The sequence below is a fragment of the Myodes glareolus genome, chromosome 9, assembly GCF_982192425.1.
Source record: "Myodes glareolus chromosome 9, mMyoGla1.1, whole genome shotgun sequence".
Lineage (NCBI taxonomy): Eukaryota > Metazoa > Chordata > Mammalia > Rodentia > Cricetidae > Myodes > Myodes glareolus.
In genome coordinates, this window is record NC_142034.1 from 2,236,232 (window position 1) to 2,254,375 (window position 18,144).

An 18,144-nucleotide genomic window follows, 5' to 3' on the forward strand; every position below is an offset into this window, starting at 1 on the left:
GAACTCCACACTGGCACAGGAATGAAGGCTATTAACTGCCAGATTCTAGCAGGATGATGTATCATCCAAATTCCATTACAGGCAATTTGCATACTACCCACAATTCCCTGCAGCTTCTTTTCAGGATCGCCCCACTGGGACAGTTCTGGGAATCTGATGCTGTGCACTTCAGTAGAGTGAAACCCACTCTGCAAAATCCTAACCAACCTAAGAGTCCACACGAGTGATTACAGCTATGGAGGGGCCCAGGGACATTCATCTACTGCCTCCAACCAGAGGCACCAGCTGCTTTCCCCTCTGCACTGTCTATTCTGACCTGCGTATAAGAACTGAGTTTGGTTTCTAGGGGTCAGGGCGTTGGTTTTCTGAAGGACCCAGGCTTATCTCAGTTCTTTATATTCCTGAGCCGGGAAGGGTCTCCACCACTTGACTCCTCTCCCACCTCCCAGAAACCCAGGACTGAAGGCACCAGGTACAGACCCAGTGCGGGTGGAAAGCCAAGCAGCTGATGGCCCCGACTCGCTGGCCCATGAACCCGTCGTAGTACTTGATGTTGTTGATCAGCTCCCCATTCCCGTTGTAGATGGCTGTGAACTGGTTCATGGAGCCACTGTGGTAGGGAGAGAGATGCCAGAACATTAGCCTGTGTCTTCTTGTGGTGTGGGAGGAAGACAGGCCAAGCGGCTGCAGTGGACAGGGGGCTGCAGCAATGGGACACAGGCCAGGAGGTCCACCTGTATGTCACCCTGAGGCAGGAAGAGGGAGGTCTGCCCCCAGAGAAGCCTTGAGGGTGGATGCTTGCTCTCACGGCTAGAGAAGGCACAGGGAGATCTTCTGCTTTTATTTCACGGTAGCACAGTTAGACCTCTAAGCCGTCCTCCTCCAAAGGCACCATGAGGACAGAGCTCAAACGCTGTGTACAGGGTACTCTGCTCAGACGCAGGGGCTGCATGGAGGCAGGGTACCTACCAGGCGATCAGGTTTGCTTGGGGATGGATGTCGAGGGCTGTCAGTCCCTTCACGATCTGCATCACATTCACGGACTCAGGCATCCGAGGGTCAAAGAAGCGCACATCTCCATTGACACTGCGAAGGAGGCCACAGTCACGCTTGCTGTGGAACCTTAGGTACACTCCTGGAGTCCCGTGGAAGGGGCCTGGCTTTGGGGACGGTGGTGCTTGCCATGTGAAGGGTCATGCTGGTAAGGCCAAAGCTATGTAGACTCCCAGGACCCCTATCAAGGGCCTCCCAGGTGGTGCTCACAGCCCCCATCCTGCTATCCCACTGGCTATGGCAGTCAGGGTTCCTTCCTATCAAGCGGCCCTCTCTTAAGCTGGAAAAGGCCAGGACTGATACCAAAGATAGCTGCTGTGCTCACTCAAAGCAGGACACAGCAGGGTCAGAGAAAAGGCTATGAGCAAGGGCAGGAGCTGAGTGCCACAGAGACTGGAGTTCATGAAGTGGAGTCCACGAGGGCAGAGGTAGCCTGGTGGATGCCCAGGCCCACAGGGAGGCCAGGTTGCCTCACCTAGACTTGCTATAGATAGGGGGAAGAACATTACGCTGAAGGAGTGGTGGCTTTGCAACAGTAAATCACGCTTTGCTGTCTCTTTAACAGGCAAATAAAGATGCGCTGCTCTCAGCACAGTATTTACCGAGCAGCAGGCTGAATTTATGTGCAGAGGCTGGCTGGCGACAAGGCAGTCTGCTGGGGCAGCCAGCCTGCTCGGGGATGTGTTGCCAGGTGCATGTTGCTTTGCTGCCCTTGTGCATGCAGGAGGGACATACCTGCCTGCTCATCTTATTCAGCCCAGTTCAGACCTCCTGGTGCATGTTCGTGTGTGCACACGCACTCACATGCATATGCCACACACACACACACACACACACACACCCTCACCCTCTTGCTCTATACTCTGACCTTTCTGGCCAGTTGCAGAGCAGAGTCAATTACTGCCCTGAAATGCCACAGCCCCTCCCTAGCTGTTTGAGTATCAAGGACATATTTAAATGGAGGGAAAATAATGTTTTCCCAGCAAATGTCTTCTGCATCTGCTGCTCCTTACCTCACACTCACGATGTGGCCCTCAGGGTGCTTCTGCAGGTAGGCCTTGACCACCCAGGCTGTGTGCTCCCGGTAAGTCATGACTCGGCTAGAAGAGGAAGGTGCGGTCAGGACTGGCCCAGCCCAGTCTCTCTTCCCGCATTGCTCAGGGAGGGCTAGAAGTAGGTGTAAACTGGACCTGGCAGCCCTGTCCCTGGGCAGGGCCCCAGAAGGAAACTCAGGTTGGAACCACTAGCTAGGCTGTACTAGGTCACTCCCCTCACCTGTCCAGCCTCCAATTCCCCAGTCTGTCTTGAAGTCTGGGTGCCATTTTGGGCTGAGGAAGGCCTACTAGCTCTGCCTTAGATGGCAGCTTAGTGAGAGGGCACACTGCTCCTCTGTCTCTGTGGGTCAGCTTGTGAAGGTCTCTCTGCGAGACGACTGGATGCCAGGCAAGGGTGGAGAATGGACCCACAAGCCCGGCAGAGGAGGGTGAAGACTGGCCAGAGCGCCACTGTGAACTGCTGACCCTTCACTGGCAGTGGGGTGGCCCCTGCCATCTGGAAGGAGCTGAGCAGCACCGAGGAGGGGAGGTTGGCGGTTACCATTCACTGAGTGCCATCCTCCTGTCATAGACCCGGATGGAGCCATCGCCCAGGCCAGCCACAATGAGCGAGCGGTGGGAGTCACAGGACAGACTAGTCACACAGCTGTCGGCACCCGTGGGAATGTCCTAAGCCCAAAAAGAGAACAGTGAGGAGGGGGGAGGGGCCTCCAGCTGGCCACACCCACTTCCCTCAGGCTAACAAACAGGTCTCTACCTACAAGGCTAGCAGAGGCCAGAGGAGCTGGGTCAAGGGTAATGCAGGGTTACATGGTAGCAGGCATGCCCCCATCAGCCCATCAGCTTGAGTGTCTGCCATCAGCCTGAGCCTACAGGCCAGGCTGAGCATCAGCCTGTGAGCCCGTGCCTGGGCACAGCCTGGAAGATAACTGTGGGGATGCCTTACTCTCAGTGCCAATTAAACTTTCCAGCAGCATCCCCCTTTCCTGAAAAGAAAGACGAAGCACATTTTGGCAGGGAGGGAGTCTCGTTAGCTCTCTCTTCAGACCCCTAATTAGTCAGGGAAGAGCTGAGGAACTGCTTCTCTGCTCCCCTCGGTGCTGTAAATACTGCAGAAGGGCAGGGGGGTGATGAATAGGAGCAAGAAGAACGGAAGCTGGAAATGGGCCTCAGAAGGAAAGAGCTATTTACCCAGACGGGGCGAACCCAAGAGGAACTCATGGGAATGGGGGTGGGGAGAGAGACACGTTCCCTCCTTTACAGTTGATGCAACGACACCCAAAGAGGCACTGCACCTGCCGGGACCCCAAGTGCTCCCCACAGCCCCCCAGAAGTAGGAGCGATCAGGCACTATCTCCCCATATGAACAGAGACCCTGGAAGACAGTGTTCTACTTCAACTGTTTGGTGGCACCATGGGCTTGAGGAGACCACGGAAGGAGAGGCCTCAGATCATGCAGTTCTCACCATTCCTGCCGGTCCTGCCCTTTGTTCTGCAGAGCTGCCCACAGCTGTCCAGGCCCCACCTTGGCAGGGCAGGCTGGAGAACACTGAGGACAGGCTCTGCTCTGTGGCTCTCCGACACTGGGAAGACAGCTATCCCTCAGCTACCTACATGATGTCCTTACAGTATCTGTGATTTTGCCTTGGATCCAAAGAACAAAGGTGCAACTGAACTCTGGCAAAGAAGCCCTGGTATCAGAGGCAAAACCAATGCACTCTATTAAAATGGAAAATTTGGAGCCAGACTGGTCTACACAGTAATATTATGTCTCAAAAACAAACCAACAATCTTGAAAATGAAAGATGGTTTAAGTAAGGGGCTGAGTTCTAGCCCAGCGGCAGCCCAGGGAGGTACTTGGCACACATGAAGCCCCGCCTTCTGCGCCCAGCACCCACCACAGGGTGAGGAAGCCGACGGTCGAACAATTAGCTGCTCTCATTTAAGACATTTCACCCTACTGATTTCTGATATTCCCTAATTTGCACAGAGAAATAATATTTGGAAATAATTTGGATCAGCACAGGCTTAATTATGCTGTAATGCAGGGTCAAAGTGCCATAATCATTGAGCATCCAGAGGTAATTAGCTTTTTGCCTGGCAGCAAGATGCCATCTCCTGTCTGTTTCCCTGCAGACAGACAGCTGGGCAGCAGTCACCGACTGCGCTTGTCTTGGTTCTCTTTGACAGGACGAGATCTACTCTGTGGGATCACAGGCGTCTGTGCTATGACAGGGACAAGATCTACTCTGTGGGATCACAGGCGTCTGTGCTATGACAGGACGAGATCTACTCTGTGGGAGCTCGGGCGTCTGTGCTATGGCAGGACGAGATCTACTCTGTGGGAGCTCGGGCGTCTGTGCTATGGCAGGACGAGATCTACTCTGTGGGAGCTCGGGCGTCAGTGCTATGACAGGACGAGATCTACTCTGTGGGATCACAGGCGTCTGTGCTATGACAGGGACGAGATCTACTCTGTGGGAGCTCGGGCGTCTGTGCTATGACGGGCTGGAGTGATTACCTGTACTTTTGTCTCACGGTCAGTGTCCCATATTCGGACGATGCGTACGTCTCCTGAGCTCATAAGCAGGCCAGTCTCTTGCTCCCAGTCTACCACCATGCCAGCTCCTGGGGAAACAGGATGGGGCATCCTGGGCATCCCTCTCACTCATGTAAGGCAAGGTTGGTGCAATAACGTTCAGACGAGCGCCGTGCTCTCTCAGGACCTTACACACTCCACCCACCCAGGAACTGTATCACAGGACTCAGAATCTCTGCCCACCAAATACAGCTTCTGCAATTCTGAGGCACAAAAAGCATATCACCTTTCAGTGGCCTCCAGGCCAAGTCAGACACCCAGGTACTAGTTCTCTTAGGAAAAGCAGGGGTTCTATACAGGCCATGGCCACCTGTATGCTAGCACCGAGTAAGACACCGAGGAGAATGTCCTGACTACCAAAACGGAGATGAAGAGCAGACAGACACAGGGACACGAGCTCTCAGCTAGTGCAGTGACATGAGCCCGTCATCCCAGCTACTGAGGGACTGAGGCAGGAGGACGGCCAGTGGGCAACTCGACTCAGCTCTCAGGAATTCTGCAAAAGTGCCTCTCTCCACATGGGCATGGACCTCCATCAAGCACAGTGTTTACAAAGCAAGCTTCTATACCCAAGGTACCTAAGGCAACAAAGATTTAAGCTCAAGTCTCTGGCAGAGCACATGCAGGTACTCATGGAATGTTAACTCAGCAGAAGCCATGGGGCAGGAGCTAGTTCACCCCTGGCCCTCAGTGCTGCAGGAGGCACATGCCTACAGAGAGAACAGCTCCTCAAGTGTGACTCCCTGAGCGTTTCTTGGGAAAGCTGATACCACATGTGGACCCTCTGGCTTCACTCATTCCTCATCTTAGTCGGCTTAGCCTTCTACAAGGAGACCATAGGCCACTCAGGTTTCCCTTCCCACAGTTCTGGAGACCACAGGTCTCACCAGCCCAGACAGGTGTGAGTATGGCTGGACTTCTCCCCAAGGCGGAGACTACCACTCAGTGGTCCCGGGAAGCACACGGCTGGCACAAGGAGGACGCCATGTCGCCTTCACGCGCAGCCAGCAGCCATGCTTTCCCAAGCCATATGTGGCCACGCGCAGTGCTGCCTACAACTCGGGCAAACTGAGAACACGGCAGAGCCTTGGAGCCCTGGAGCGTTACCTATTCTTGTGGTTTCCAGGGGACACCACAGGATGGTTTTGGAAACTCAGAAGGGAATGGGTGTCCTGGAGGCATCAGAAATGTCTTTCACAGTTCTGGAAGGCCTTCTCCCAAGAAGCATCAGGTGGGATGCTTCTTGATACTATCAGTAGCGTGTCTACGAGCTGACCATCTGGATGGCCTTCTCCTGAGGAGCAAAGGCCCACCTGATACTATCAGTAGCGTGTCTACGAGTTTGACCCACCTCGTGTTGTTGGCAGCATGTCTGAGAGCCCCTGCCATGCAGTAACCATCTCTGGATTCTTTTCCAAATCAGCAAAATTTTTCCAGACCCTGATGGCGCCATCATCTAGGGAAGGAGAAAAGCAGTATGAGCCCGTGCCATGGAGGTGAATCCACCCCATCTCTAAGACACAGATGCAGGGTTCTGGATGCCTGGCCCTACTGTGCTGATGTGGGTGATTAGGAGAGAGAGCTGTACAGGGAGACCCCAGCACTGGAAACCACAGGTCTCATGTCAGTGGCTTGGCTGCATGGTCACTTCCCAGAGCCGGCAGCATGGACCGCTCTCTCTTCGCGACAGAAGCTCCTCACTCTTCCTCTCTGGTCCAGTCCCTCAGTGTGTGAGACTTAGTTTTCCAGAGGACAAATCTTTGGGGCCTTCATCCTTGTCCACACTGCCCTTGGTGTTCTGCACACTTATCAGCCTGACCTAAGGTTAGAGAGGACGGTTGCTTGGCTCACCAGACCAAAACACGCGAGACCCCCGTCCGCCTTGCTTTTAGAGGCTTAGAAAGGAGGAGGCCCTTCCGCAGCTTCTCCCTTCAGTCAAAGGACTCCAGCACTTTGATGCCGTTCCCCTTTGTTTTTCTCCTCTTCTCTCTACTTCCTCCCCTTTGGTGCCTTGAGAATCCCAATCTGACCCTGATCTCTCTTGAAGGCCTAGCTGCGCCCTGAGGCTCCCCAGCCCCACTGTGTATAGGTCGCTCCTGGACAGCCTGGTGCTGCTGGTCCTGAGGTGACTCTGCTAGACAGACTTTTGGGGCCGTACGTCTTCACTGAAATAGGAGATGGGCCCTCTGCCAGTGAACACTCACAACAAAACAAACAAGAAAACAAGATGGAAGCACTCCCGCTCAGCACCCTGACTGACGCTGACCGTGCTGACACTGAAGGGAACGCTTGGGTGTAAGCAGTGTTCCCAAAGTCCTGGGAGCTGTCTGCAAAAGACAAGGTCAGCCTCTGTCAGGTCTTGAAAGCCCAGACCCCAGCAGCTCGGCAGACACGGGTCTCCAGTGTGCCTCAGCACAAGAGCCGAGGACTCCAGTCACGTAGGATCCTTCCGGTGACCACATCCCAACAGCACCTCCGGGCTCTGATCCTGGTGACCTGAGCTTCTACACACTGGTCGAGCTGGATGAGCAGGATGAGGCTGTGACCAGCTCTGCAGGAAGCCAGCAGCCACTCCCTGGCCTTCCCTACCAGTGGATGTGGACGTGGAGCCTGCTCATCACTCAGGGCTGGACTGTAGGACTGTCAGATTAATTTCCGGGAGTAGTTTCCCCTTTGAAGTGTGAACATAAACCATATATTTGTAAGTCATGCTCAAGACGTGGGGATTATCAGTGGTCTCAAGTGGCGCAGACACCAAGTCCAGGCCCAGGATGAGGACACAGAAGCCTGGGACTGTGGGCTCAGGGCCCCTCCATTAGCTTTGCCATCACCTTTCGACCAGATAGCAGTTTCTCACCAGCAGGTCATGGTGCTGGTGTGATTCTCTTTCTGTAGTTTGTGTGGTGCTTGTGGTGCCAGGCAAGCACTCTACCACAAACGGTCCCTGGTCCAGGACCTCTGTTGTTAAAGGGCTTTAAACTGTAGCTGGGGACGTGACTCAGCGGGTGGAGTATGTACCTTGTACACATGAAGCCCTGGGTTCAGATCACAGCAGTGTATAACATGGGGTAGGGTAACACTCAGCTGTAATCCCTGAATTTGGGAGAAAGAGGCAAAGAGGATCAGAGTTCAAGGTCACCCCTGGCTGTAGAGTGGGCTCGAGGCTGGACTGGGCTACATGCGAGGGTGTCTTTGCAACACAAAGTAACAACAAAACACACCAACCACCAACCCAGGGAGAGTGACCTGGGGACTGCTGCTCACACTGAGCATGAGATGATGATTACTTCAGGTGCAAAACCAAACAAGAACTCAGAGTGAGAGCCACTCCTGTGTCTGAGACCCCTCCTCAGCCGCCCCTCCTCAGCCGCCCCTCCTCAGCCGCCCCTCCTCAGCCGCCCCTCCTCAGCCGCCTGCAAAGACGGACAGACCTGGCCTGGGAGCCTTCACAGTCATGGAAGGAGGGGAGCCGATGGAGCCAAGGGTTGGGAGCAGCATGGGTCCTTGTGAACGTTATGGCCCAGGATGTCCTCCTTGGCTGTCATGTGTTATCGAGGGCCCGTGTGGGTGCCCCATGAAGGTTAGGAGGTTAGAAGCTGACATGGCATTCCCAGGTCAGGGAAGGGCCAGGGACACTTGGTGGAAAGACGGTCCTAGAGCCCTGACCAACATCCTGCCGTGTAGTCAAGCCCTTTCCCTCACAAATGTCACACTTCAGAATGATGGGGACCTTGGTCAGCAGTATTTTATGAAAAAGGGAGAAACAGAAAAAAGGTGCCCCTCAGGCCTAGGGCAACACCAGTCTGGCTCACCTGTGGCTGTCAGCAGCAAGGAGCAGTCCTGGCCATTCAGGTACTCCATGGCGGTGACCCTGGTGTACCGAGGGTTGCCATTGTGGAAGTAGTCCAGCTTCTCTCCTTTCTCCCAGTCCCAAAAGCTTGAAGGAAGAAGAGTGAAGACAGAAAGACAGTCACTAGGGAAACAACCCAAACCCCATGGGATACTGCCTCACACCTGCGAGGTGGCTGCGATCGGAGCAGAGACGGGCAGTGTGCGTGAGGAACTTGTGTACTACTGGTGGGAAGGTATAGTGTGGCCCTGAGGAAAGACTGGCACAGCATTCCACCCCTGGCACGCTCCTCGGGAACTGAATGCAGGGTAATGAGACGACATGTACTCCCACACCAGTGCTCAATGGAGCAACCTAAGCACCCTGCACAGCCGAGAGGGTGGGAAATCCTCACAAAGGAATTTCAGCAGACCCCAAAAGGAGGAAATGCTGACACCTGAGGGGAAGGACTGGTGCTCACTGTGTGGTTGGGAGATGGAGAACATTCTGGAGGTGTGTGTGTGTGTGTGTGGGTGGCCTTCATAGTATGCATGTGCACTGACAGCAAATGGTTAAGATGCCCAGTTTCCTGTCACACACAGTTTACCACAACTTAAAAACAAATAGAAAGGGGGGGGGGAAGGAAGATCTATAGACATTTTATAAACTATGAACCCGTGACAGTGGACAGTTTCTTCATTACACCAGGTCAGAACCTGCGGTAAGTTTTAAATTCCATACTCTCTCAGGGATCCTCGGTCACCCATGTGCTTCTGTAGAACAGGTAGGGAACAAGTCCTTGGAAGGGGGAGACATCAGGGTGAACTGAAGCCATGCCTACCAGATGCTGTCCTTGTCGGCGACAGCTATGCATGGTGTAAAGGGGTGGAATTTGACCACAGAGGGGACGCCAGGGTTCCTGTTCAGAAAGATCTGATCATCCAGTCTGCTGATGCCTGCAAGAGACAACGGAGCCAAGTTCTTATCTCCAGCAGCGCTGGCATTACACTGACTAGAGATAATGGGGCCAAGTTCTTATCTCCAGTGGCACTGACGTTACCCTGACTAGAGTTGAAGTAGGGGGAAGCAGGGACCAAAGAGAAGGGCTGACAACATGTGCTGAGGAAAAGGGGGGGACAGGTTTTTGCTTGGTGCTGTGGCACAGCGCCTGGCAGAGGTAGACACTGACGTGCCTTTGCCAATGCTTACTACTATACATAGCAATGTTGAGAGTAGAAGAACTGGAGCTGGAAGAGAGTGCTAGGATTTCAGGATGAAGGAGGGTGTGGCTACACCACTCATGACCCAGCTAAGGCCCAGGGTCTTCAGTCTGGAAAGTAGCTAGCCAATAAGGACACAGGACAGGTTTTCTTACCAGTCTCCACACATTAGTTGAAAATATACACCCTCCTGGCTTTTCAAGAGACAGAAAGCAGCTAAGGATGCGGAGTCCAGGCAGCTGGACTCTGCTGGACATGGTATGGAGGGCAGTAAAGTCTCCTCAGAGTACACACTACTTCACAGCTTCAGCACCAAGGAGGGAAGACAGCACCTTCTGCCTTGGCCCCAGACACCTGCATGGACCTCTGGGTATCCAGGAGGGTGCTTCAGGGACCACACATTCTTTTAGCCAGTGATCATACCCAAGGTGGAGAGAGGAAAGCTTTCTGGTCTAGCCAGGAGACCCTTACATGAGCCTATGGAGAGGCAGACACCAGCTCTTGGGTAGCTCTGAGCTGGGCTCTTTTCCCTTGTCTGTGTCCTTGCTGTACAGGGGACTCTAGGATGGCGGCCCTGAGAGAATCACACCGTTCAGCCAGGTGGGCTGCTCTGCACACTGTGTCTACCCTCTGGTTCCTTTGGGGAAATGGCGGAAGGTGGTGTTGCTGGAGGAGGAGGGCGCCTAGGTCTGCAGTGGTACACGCGTCTAGTCTGGGGTACCCTCATTCTTATCTATGTTTTTCTTGTTGAGGACTCTGGTAGGATGGTAAAGTCCTGAGCACCAGAAGATGAAGAAATCCTCATGCAAACAGCAATGTGTGGCAGCTGGTCCAGGTCACCATGTCTTGGGAAAAGCCAGTGATGACCAGGGACTTGAAGAATGCCAAATGGTCTCTCCTAGTTCCCATCTCCTGGAGCCTGATTTGCATTTTGCAGTCAGCAACACCCAGTCTACAGGCATCATTTCCTACCTCTCTTCTGACACCTTTCCCAGCACACACTCAGCTGTCCAACAAGGAAAGGCTTGTACTGAATCTAGACACTTAGCCTGGGTGACCGGAAGAATGCACTGTGGCCCACTTAGTACTGAGCTACTGTGTCTCCATCTTACCTGATTCTTAAGCAGCTACCGACCTTGTCTCTGAGGCAGTAGCAGAAGTACAGACACGTAGCGTAGGACCCAGCTTTCTATGTGTGGGCTCTGGGGCTCGCACTCGGGTCCTCATGCTTGTGTGGCCATCTCCCAGCCCACCTGTCTTTGTGTTCTAAATGTATGCCTCAGTTCTGAATAGAATGCCAGGCAATGTTGCCTCTGCAGCTGGACCAAGAGGCTCCCAGACATCTTACTGTGTGGGTCTGGTTTCCAAACTCGCGTCAAGAAATCAGCCTGCCCTAGCTGCCATGGCTGGAGTCCTGGGGTCCGAAACACTGTCTAGTGGAATGCAGTGGACATGGGCGCTGAGAGAGCTGGTGCTATCTAGTAGGGCACCGTGGACAGTGTGCACCCACTGCACACAGAGTCAGGAGACCCCAGCACCTACAAGGAGCCATGAGGAGCCAAGAGCAGGAGCAGGGACTGTGTCAGGGCGACAGGCACCCAAGGGCCTGCATCTTAGATCCGGGGACACAAGCCATGATGTGCAGGAAATGAGGTATTCAATGAGGCAGGCCTGGGGCTGAAGCTGGCCTGGCCCTCTATTTCAGTGGGAGGACAGTCTGTCTTCTGAAGCTCAGTCCTAATTTAACCAAGTAACTGGTCATTATTTTCTAAATGTCAGAGGACAGGAAGGTATGATCAAAACTGTGACTTGTGGAACTGGGAGAAGGCCAGAGACTGACCACACTGACCCTCAGCCATGGCTGCTTCTATGAGAAAAACTACTTGGCTACTGGTTGGAGACATGAAGTGGCTTCCATCTCTCCTTCTCATGCAATCAGAGTCATGGAACTGCACCCTGGGTGGTGGAGGCAGCCTTGCTCTACACTCCTTAAGAGAGTAGATGAAGGACCCTGGTCTTAGGGTAAGGTAATATGGCCCTCATTCCTGCCGCAGTTGGGACGATCCTGTCCCCTGCATGCTCCAGGTCTGGGGGACACACACTGCACAACCTTCTGACAGGAGCTTGCTCCCGGGCTCCACAGCTGCACACATACTGTCCTTGGCTAATCAGTAACACTTTCTCCATGAGGCTGGAAGGGGACAAACACGGCATGCTGTCACGTCTGGGAAAGGTCTGGCGAGGGCGCAGTTGCCGAGCTTTGGAGAAATGGAGCCAGTGGTCACTTCAAGGACATCCTGGGTGGTTAGTGAGATGTGGGCTCCCCGGGCCTGAAAAGGGCCTGCACCCCCTTTCTGGAAATGCCAAAGAGCAGAACTGACACTTCTCTACTGAGAGCCCAGGGCAGAAATGTCCTTCAGGAGAAGCCTTCCCCATGAGGTGGCCTCCTCTTCCCCCATGCCATCCCTGTCCCAGCTGCCTCTACCAGTCAGTGTGCTGGTCTGCAAGGGCAGCACACACAGTGCTTTGGGGGCTGAATGTATCTGACAGAAGACCTGCTCCCCTGGGGGCGCTGCGCACTCACCCTTCTGGATGACCTGCTGGGCCTGCTTTCTGACTCTAGCGTTCCTCAGGAACCGCCACTCACGTTCCTTGCGGATCTGACTCTCCAGGTCATGTTCTTCAGGGATCTGTAAGGACAGAAAGCCCCAGATTAGGCTCAGCAACTGGAGGATAGTCACTGCTGAGCTGGGCATGGTGCTGTATGCCCATGGTTCCCACACTTGGGGCTAAAGTAGATGGTGCACCGTGAGTTCGAAGCAGTATGGTTTATTTGGTGAATTCCAAGCCAGTCTGGGCTACGAGTGGTCCACATCTCAGGGAAAATAACAAATGACATGACTCTCTGAGAACTGGAGGTCTGGATCCTTTAGTCTGGGCTGAAGGATGGAGGGGGAGGTGATGCTGGAGAGCGGGGTCCTGAGATTTCCCAACAAGGGAAATGGCCCCAGCCATGCAGAGGCAGAGCTGCTGGCTTTGACAGCTGTGCTTGCTTGTGAACACAGGTGTATTCCCTTCTCTTCCTGAAGCGGATAAACCTCACTGACTGATTCTCTTGGGAGACTGCATTAGTTTTATATTCCCCAAACACTGCGACAATCAATGAACAGGCTAAGACCCTCCTCCCTCCAGGCTGAGAGACAGAGAGGACCTGTCCGGGTCAGCCAGGAAACAGTTGCTTCCTGAGGAAGACCCCAGGCAGGACTGTGTTCCCTTTTCAGTGTTTTATTGCTATGCACCCTTCTTTTTCTTCTCAAAAGTTGCAGAGAAACACACACAACAACAGCAAAATCATCTGCCAGGGGAGGACACCCACCTGGACATAGGGAGATGTCACTGCCTCTCTGAGAATGGTTACTGGTTTAAAAGTGGCCCCACAGCGGCAAATGTGGATTGAGAACCATGCGTGTCATTTCATGACAATGCAGAGCTTACTAGAGAAGACATGGAGCAACAGGAAGCAGCTTCCGACAGAGCTCAGAGAGCAGGAGATGCACTTTGGTGAGACCCAGGTCCTCTGGGAGCAGATTAGGAGGTCTAAAAGGTGCTTGGAGCAGGAAGAGAGACTTGAGGGGTGGGACTCTAGGTCCTGCTGCAGCTCGGCTCTCTGAGACTGCACTGCTGCTGCACATGGAGGGTAAGCCCAGGGCTGACTCTAGACCCGATCTCCAAAGGAGACAAAACAGAGCCAAGCAAGGCCTGGAGGAGACACACTGGGGGAGACCCAGGCACACGGAAACCTGGAGGGTGTCAGACAGTCTGGCACTTCACTGTCATTGGTGACAGAAGCCTGGCCCTGGACTCTGTCTCTGGGGGTGAGGGGCACAGAGGGGCTGTCTCTGTACCCAGCACTCAGAAGTAGGGCTCACTTCTGAGCCTACTTGTGAGAGGCAGCAAAAAGCACAGAGGGCGGCCCAGCGAGAGGAGAGAAGTGGTACACCGTGAAAAGGTACAGGCACGGTGCCACTGCGGGTGACAAGCCATTGGTGGAGCAATCGGATGAGACTGGACAGCAGACTACCCCCTTCCTGTGCATTACCCCTGCCTTCTCTCTCCATCTATTCATCTCTGGGTGGAATATTGCCTTTTGGTAAACAAGCATCCAGGCCTGGCTTCTGGGATCCTCTTTCCAAACAGCTGCTAGAGCAGTGTTCTCAGCCTTCCTAATGCCGGGACCCTTTAAAACAGTTCCTCATTGTGGTGACTCCCAAGCATAAAATTATTTCATTGCTACTTCATAACTGCAATTTTGCTATTGTTATGAATCGTAAATATCTGATATGTGACCCCTTTGAAAGGGTCATTTGGCCCCCAAAATGGTGGTGACCCACAGGTTGAGAACCGCTGTCCTAGCGGGATGTGGCCTGCTTCACAGTATAACACGAAGTATCCTGACAAGCCAGTTCAGTACCTCTGGCTTCTCAGAAAGATCAATTACAGCTCCGAAGCCTTCTGTGGGGGCACAGGCAGCTGAGAGGGAGCTGAAAGCCAAGGCTCAGCCCCTTTCTGGTCACAAAGAACTTGCGCTCTCGAGCACAGGAGGTAAGACATGTCATATACGCAGGTCTGTGTAGAGTACGGATCTTTGGGCTATGTCTTACTTTTGGTGCCTTGGGAATTAATATGGATCAGGGTGTGCCAAGGACTATTATTATCAAGACTGAAAAAAGGCTTGGGCCAAGGCAGAAGTGGGGAGGATCCCACAGACTCCAGTGTCTTAGGACACTGGTCCTAAGACTAGCAAGAGCAAGTCTTCCCATGCGGCGAGGATGGGAGCCCTGTTTTTGCTTCTCACTGGCTACTATCACCACTTCCCAGCCTTAACGGGATCCCCCATCCTCTCCCCAGGTCTCATTCAGGCAGGCAATGGTCTCTGCAGCACTGATCAGAGTCCAAGCCCACAGTGTATACACAAACAAGGGCCCTTGTACCCTCTCACGACCCTCAATACAGATGACCTGGGCATTATGGGAGGAAGTGTCCTCTCTAAAGTCAGGTTGGCTTGACGTACATGCAAGCAGTTTACCCTCTTTAGGTGTGGCTTGGGATTAGGCAAATGGTTGGTCATATAATTGCCAGCATTTTAGACAGAGCAGTCTGCAGTGTCCCCAACATGTTTCCATGCCCCGTCTCCTTGTCAAGTCTGCCTTTTAACCGCAGGCCCTGGCAAACAGTGCCCTGTCTTCTGACCCTGTGCTTTTGCCTGTTCTAGAGAGGCAGATCCATAGACCACAGAGAACATTCCACTCAGCACAGCATGGCACAGACTTCTGTGTGGAGCCCCCTCTCCCTCTCTCAGAAGATCACTTTCAAAGTTGAACAAACCCTTCCCAAGTTGGTTTTGGTCATGGTGTATCATCGCAGCAGGAAAAAATCCCAACTAAGACACAGTTCGTGTACACAGTCTGGGCTCAAATGTGCTGTGCAGCTGAGGACGATCACGAGAGCGGCCAGAGTATCTATTTGATGAAGTCCAATTCATCGTTTTGTTTTCTTGTATGACTTGTGGTTTCTGTATCTTATTAAAGGCTCCTTGTAGCCCAAAGGTTTGTAGTTTGGGGGTTTACATGTAGGAACATAACTCACTCTGTTGGTAAGATGTTTCTTTGAAATGTCTCTGCTGAACTGGACTGTTTTCATGCCTTGGCTGAAAAAAATCAATGGAACCTGCCTGTGTGGCTGTCTCTCTCTATTCTACCCTACTGATATATGTGTCTGTCCATGCTCCAGGTCCATACACATCCTGATTACTAACTTGACAGTCTTGACATTGGACAGTGTGAGCCTTGTAGCTTTGCTCTATTGCAGAATTTCTAGTTTTTGGAGTTTCATTGCTTCTCTCCATATTTTAAGCTCATTTTTTTTGTCAAAAAAATGGGACTTTGATCAGGGCTGCGCTGATTTAAGTAGCCATTTAGGGAGGCCCAGCCCCTGCAAACCTTCCCACCTGTGAACATGGCCTCTCTCATTTCTCTTACAGTATTATAAAAACTTTACACTCAGTGTTTCTGTTCTGTAGTGTTATTTGCGAGTGCCACTGATACTGCATCTCAATTCCTAGTTGCTTCTGACAGAGATGTCAGTGATTGTGCAGCAAATCTCTTCATCTGGCGAGCCCACTGGTACTGCAGACTAGTATGGAGGCACTGGAGTCTAGGTGAGCTGAGGAGAGCCAGCCTTTGAGGACTCTCACCCACTGCCTGTACTGTGAGAGGGATGGCTGCTCACTCTATGGCAGTCCTTTGGGAACACACTGAGCTCAGTTTTAAGTCTAGTGGCAGTGCATTCTGAGTCGCCTGTGTCCTTCCTCCCTTTCACCACACAAGGATGACAGAGAAGAGGCAATTTTCAAGGTCTTCAAGAAAAGCCTCTCACTAGTGTCCCAAGAAGTCACCATTACTGCCAGTCGCTGCCACCATGGTGGGAGGGAAGCAGGGGTCTGTGTCTGCATTTTCCAACCCTACCTGCCATGAGAATGGACCGTATCGGGAAACCAAATGCTGGTAAACTTCTCACTGGCCCACGTGGTTCTAAAGGACAATTCTGGAGGCTCCCAGTGTCTGAGTGCCCCAGTGTGGGATTTTTACCACACACGTCCAGGGCATGCACCCTCCTTCCCACAGATCAGAAGGGCATGCTCCCCTGCTGTGTGGGCAGCCACGGACCTGTGCTTGTCCCTACAGCTTGATCCCCACATGAGGAAGATCAGCAAGCTCATTTCTCTACATCCCACCCTTCATACTTGGTACTACACAGTGCCATACTACTGAGGGGTCCGAGGTCTCAGAGTTCCCTTCTAGGATTTCACATGAGCATGTGGGCCACAATGGCCTACAGAACTGCTGTTCCTCTAGAGGTCCAGCTTTTGGTATTTGTCTAAAACATTCTGTCATAAGCATTTTCTTATGCAACAACTTTTTTGGTCTGTTTTGTTTTGCGACAGGGTCTCAAATATGGTCTAGGCTGATCCTGAAGTCACAATCCTCCCTCCTCAATGTCCTGAGTGCTTGGATTATGGGCATTCACCACCACACCAGGCTGTTACTAATTAACTTTCAGATTTAATTGTAAAAAAATACTTGTGCTGGGAGGTGGTGGCGCACACTTTTAATCCCAGCACTCAGAAGGCAGAGGTGGGCGGATCTCTGAGAGTTTGAGGATAGCCTGGTCTACAAGAGCGAGTTCCAGGACAGGCTCCAAAGCTACAGAGAAACCCTGTCTTGAAAAAAAAAAAAAAACAAAACAACAAACCAAACCAAATCAAACCAAACAAAACAAAAAACAAAAATACTTGCTTAGCTGGGCATAGCAGCAGTAGCATACACCTTTAATCCCAGCACTCGGGAGGCAGAGGCAGGTAGATCTGTTGAGTTTGAGGCCAGCATGGTCTACAGAGTGAGTTCTAGGACAGCCAGGGTTACACAGAGAAACTCTGTATCGAAAACCAAACCAAAACAAAACAAAACAAAAAACTTGTTGATAGTTTCAATAATTTCTAATCAAATGTTTCACGACTTTTTCTTTATTATTATTTTATTTTTTGATGGTCCTGAGATGAAACTTGTGGCTTCTAGTACAACAGGCAAGCTGTCCATCACTGAGCCACACCCTGGCCCAGCCCTGAGGAGGTTTTATTTTTATTTTATTTTTACAGTGCTTTTCTATGGAACCCAGAGTCCCGGGAATGACAGGCATATGTCCTGTCCCTGGGCCCTCAACCTTGTTTCAGAATTTTTAACCGTCCAGTCTGTTAGACATTTAGTGGATTTCAATTTTTGCCTTTAAAGGACTCATAGAGACCATCTATATTTGATTTTTATATATCATCTTAACAAAGCAATGATTGATTAGTTTGAAGGGAATGGTGGCTCAAGACATAGGCAGCCCAGGCATTTTACACTCTAGGGCTGTTTGGAATGCTTTTCAGAGAACTTACTTGGGCATCTAGCTCAACATACAAGTATGAATAAGCTGTGGCTCTCAGTTCTCAGTTGTCAACATAGAGGAAGGAGGAGACATTCGGAGGACCTGCTTCAGACCTACAGATAAGCCTCAAAGCCCATTTGTGCAGCTCTCACATGGAGACAGACTCAGAGGCTGACCAAGTGTAGATGCTGTTGGCTTGGGGACATTCATTAGCTTGGGCACAAATCTGTAGTCTTGAAACATCTTGCACTACAGCTAAGGCAGATTAAGACTCAGGGTGAGTCCCCGTTGTCACCAAGCGGGGTCCGAGGACAGCTCTGAGCACACTCCTCCACGGGGAGTTAGACAAGGTGACACATGACGCTGGCAAGTCCAGACAGGCAGATTTCTACCGTGCTTTCT

General features: G+C 52.2%; 1 protein-coding gene across 2 annotated transcripts in view; it reads right to left on the bottom strand.

Moving 5' to 3' along the window:
- The window catches only part of Rptor (regulatory associated protein of MTOR complex 1), a 300,137-nt gene that overhangs the window by 2,133 nt on the left and 279,860 nt on the right, over positions 1-18,144 (bottom strand). For both annotated transcript variants that reach the window (XM_048429258.3, XM_048429259.3), the window contains exons 25-33: positions 12,341-12,446; positions 9,378-9,492; positions 8,520-8,644; positions 6,059-6,163; positions 4,630-4,736; positions 2,650-2,777; positions 2,067-2,153; positions 970-1,086; positions 481-610 (exon numbers count right to left, since the gene is read on the bottom strand). In XM_048429258.3, the coding sequence (XP_048285215.1) occupies positions 481-610; positions 970-1,086; positions 2,067-2,153; positions 2,650-2,777; positions 4,630-4,736; positions 6,059-6,163; positions 8,520-8,644; positions 9,378-9,492; positions 12,341-12,446 (1,020 nt within the window). The remainder of the gene's footprint in view (positions 1-480; positions 611-969; positions 1,087-2,066; positions 2,154-2,649; positions 2,778-4,629; positions 4,737-6,058; positions 6,164-8,519; positions 8,645-9,377; positions 9,493-12,340; positions 12,447-18,144) is intronic.